The 3,804-nt window shown below is 32.6% G+C and overlaps 1 protein-coding gene across 1 annotated transcript; it reads right to left on the bottom strand.

Annotated features, from left to right (window-relative positions):
- Positions 1 to 901: 901 nt before the first annotated feature.
- On the bottom strand, positions 902 to 2,590 carry LOC116403168 (CBL-interacting serine/threonine-protein kinase 14). The gene has a single exon (XM_031883660.1). The coding sequence runs from the start codon at positions 2,432 to 2,434 to the stop codon at positions 1,136 to 1,138; it is 1,299 nt and encodes a 432-aa protein (XP_031739520.1). The 5' UTR covers positions 2,435 to 2,590; the 3' UTR covers positions 902 to 1,135.
- Positions 2,591 to 3,804: the final 1,214 nt, after the last annotated feature.

Genomic DNA, 3,804 nt, shown 5'->3' on the forward strand with positions numbered 1-3,804 from the left:
CTTTATGATTGAAACAAAATTTTAGATCGTTCCATAATTGTTTCGATTTTATAGTTTTTTTTTAGACTTGGGTTTGTATTCACTATACAATAATTTGATTTTTTAATTAAAATAATTTAAAAAAAAAAAACACGCACACATACATGATTTAAAAATTATTTTCTTTTTTTAATTTTGATTTTGAAAATATTCATTAGATTTAGACAACAAAACACATTAACCCATAATAAATAGGGATATTTGTAGGCTTTAATTTCAAAAACTACGACACAAATTGTTATCAAGTAGGAAACTTTTAAATTTATTTATTGTTAGAAATGATTTGTTATTGAAATGACTTTTACATTTGGTAATCATTTCTTAACATTATAATTTTAAAAATGTTTTAATAGTTATACATTCTGTAATTTCTTGATGGTTTCAATTCCAAACTTTTTAATAGGTTCGACTATTATATATCTAAACGGTTTTTCTCACTTTATTTTCATCTTTTGTTCGTGTCTAAGCAACTTTTTTTTTTTCACTTCATCCCATTCTATTTATTGTTGCACTACTAGAATTTTCCACAATCTAGAGTTTGTAGGAAAGTGATTGGTAAGTTGGTAAACTAAATGGATTCAACTTCCTATTTTACAAAATCATAAATCGACATTAGAGTATCCGTTCAAATTAACTTTCCTCTATAAAAAGATAAAATAATAATAATAATAATAATGATAAAGGAAATTGTAAAAAATGGTAAAATAGACCAACTATTTTAATAAGTTTTTGTGGTTTTTTTTTTTTTTTTTTTTTTGCAATAGATAAATAGTTTGTAATTTATTACCCTTGAAAAAATCCCTAATAATTAGTAATAATAATTAATAAGAAGAAGAAGAAATAATAATAATAATAATAATAATAATAATAATAATAATAGTACTAATGTATGTATGTATTAAAGCATAAAAGTTACTCGTTAGTATTAATTACAAAATTTTGATGAAGATGAGCAATTAAAGAAATATTTTTCAAAAGGAAAAAAAAAATCCGGGAAAAAAACTATATATATGAAACCCGGTCATATTCCTCCCAAAATCCATACTCTCGATTGCATCCTCCTCCTCTGGATCCGATTTTTCCGATCACAAATCCTTCAATCCGACCGGTAGATTAAACACTCAAGTTGAGGTCTCAATACATCTTTCCAAATTTGACGATCTTGCTCTATTTCCCTCACTCTGTTCTTAATTTCAACAACCACCAATTCCTCCGTCAGCCGGAAAATATCAATCACCACCACGAATCCACCGTCAAGTCCTTCCACTTTCATTCCCCAACCGTTCTTCTCCACCGCCGCATTCTCCGACTTTGTAACCTCCTCAACCGTCACAATTATCTTCTCAGGCGATTCAGCGGACAGAAACCGCTCAACGCATGAAGAAAATTCCGTCTCTTCTTTAATCAATCCAGTCAAATCAAAACCGGGTGAGAACGAAATTAGATCAAAAGCATTCAAACATTTCGCATTGTTCACATCACCGTAAACATCGGAAGCAGAGTCATCGAGTTCTTGAAACTGAAACTTCTCCTCTTGAAATCCCTTCACAAACCACGGATCTCGTTGAATCTCATCAACAGTAATCCTTGACTCAGGATTCGTATCAAGAAGTCTGGATATAAACCGTTGCAGATCTGGAGACGTCCACTTGGGGCAACGGAAATCGCCTCTGTAAATCTTCCGATACATGGCCATTAAATTGGAATCGTTGAAAGGAAGATATCCAGCAGTAAGAACATAGAGGATTATACCACAAGACCAGACATCGATTTTAGCGCCGTCGTAGCCTTTCTTAGCGAGAATCTCCGGTGCGACGTAAGCCGGAGTTCCACAAAGCGTATGAAGCAATCCATCAGGACGAATCTGATCTGCAAGAGCACTAAGTCCAAAATCCGAGACTCTGAGATCGAAATTGTCATCAAGAAGGAGATTCTCCGGTTTCAAATCACGATGAAAAATCCCTCGAGAGTGACAATATCCAACGGCGGTAATCAACTGCTGAAAATACCGACGACTGAGATTCTCACTGAACCTTCCTTTAGAAACTTTCCCGAAGAGCTCACCTCCTTTAGCATACTCCATAACGAAATAAATTTTGGTCTTGGTGGCTAGAACTTCAAAGAGACGAACGACGTTGGGATGACGGAGACGGCGCATGATAGCGATTTCTCTCTTAACATGCGCCGTGAAACCGCCTTTGAGAACCTTGAGTTTGTTAACAGCTTTAATGGCGACACTCTGTCCTGTGAGGACGTTTCTTCCATGGTAGACCTTGGCAAAAGCTCCACAACCGAGAAGCTTGCCGAGTTCGTATTTGCCGAAGAGAATTCCCTCGGGCAAGGAGTCGGCACGGGGGAGTCCCGGGGGAGGGGTGTCGTCGTGGAAGGCCGGCATGGGAAGGGAGAAACAAGAGTGCAAATGGGAATTGTTGTTAATGGGGTTTAATAATAGAGGGTGGGGGTGTGGGGAGAATTATTAGAACTCGTTTTCCGCCATGGAAATAGAGGAAATGAAGAGAGAAGATTGAGTGAGAAGAGGAAATTGGTACAGAGAGTCCAGGTTGGGGAAGAGAAGTATTTGAAGGCAAAACCGTGGGATCCACCAATGACATATGAGATCAAATTAATAGAACACTAAAAAAGAATTTTGCACAAATATTACCCTATTACTTTTAAAAAAACAAAAACAATTTTAACCCACATTTCTTTTCTTTTCTTTTCTTTTATTATTTAGCTTTCATTGTTTCTAAGCTTTTCTTTTTTTCTTTTTATCTGAGGATTATAGGAAAATTATCTTATTCTTATTTATTTAAGATATGTTTTTAATGAATTAATTTTCACCCAGACATTTTTTTTAATTTGTAACTTTAGGATAGAAAATGATGTTATTAAAACATGGTATTTTTAAAAACATTTTATATATTTTTCCTTACAAAATACAAACTTTATGTTATAAAGTGACATCTAATTTTAGTGATTCTTTTTTACGTCAACCACTGAGTGTTACAAATTTTATAATACAAGAACTACATTGTTACATACTAAAGTTAAAAAATTAAACTATTCCAAAATGAAAATATAGAGTTTAAATTGTTATCGACTAAGTTTAGAGACTAATAAGAACCTAAACCAATATAGAATTTTTAACTATTAGTTACATTTTTTTTAAGTATAGAAAGTAATCAATGTGGAGACCAATCATGTACGGGTGGAGATTCTTAGGTCTCAAAAAATGAAAGATGAAAGATAAAAAAAACAGTGTTGACAAGAAAGTTTGATTTGTTTAAGTAACAGTTTCGTTTGATAATTATTAAACATGATAATCAATTATTTAAAATTTTATTCTAAATTTTAAGTGTATACAAATTTTATATCCAAAAATAAGAAACATGATATAAAATATTTAATTTGGTGAGAGTTTTAAATTCACATGAAAGTAGCACAAATGTATGGATTATGATAACATAGTTAGGTTAGTTAAGAGGTGATTTTATAGCACTGGAGAGTAGAAGCATTTGGAGTTGAATTAAAAATGAAAAATAAAATAGAAATAAAAGGATGACGTAAGAATGAATAATTGGTAAAGAAAAATATTTTAAGGTGGGGTCAACCAGTGACATAAGCATAAAAAATTGTGGCCAACCACGTGCCAGGCTTGATTTTTGTGTAGGCATGTAATGGTACGTTTTTACGCTCGCTTACTTTTCAATCAAAACTTAAGAGTTTCCTACTTCCCTTCTTTATTTCTTCAAATTATGAATACCA

Source organism: Cucumis sativus, chromosome 4 (assembly GCF_000004075.3).
Source record: "Cucumis sativus cultivar 9930 chromosome 4, Cucumber_9930_V3, whole genome shotgun sequence".
NCBI lineage: Eukaryota > Viridiplantae > Streptophyta > Magnoliopsida > Cucurbitales > Cucurbitaceae > Cucumis > Cucumis sativus.

Bases quoted from the DNA above. Each gene is read 5' to 3' on its own strand.
- LOC116403168 (XM_031883660.1), bottom strand. From the start codon at position 2,434: ATGCCGGCCTTCCACGACGACACCCCTCCCCCGGGACTCCCCCGTGCC.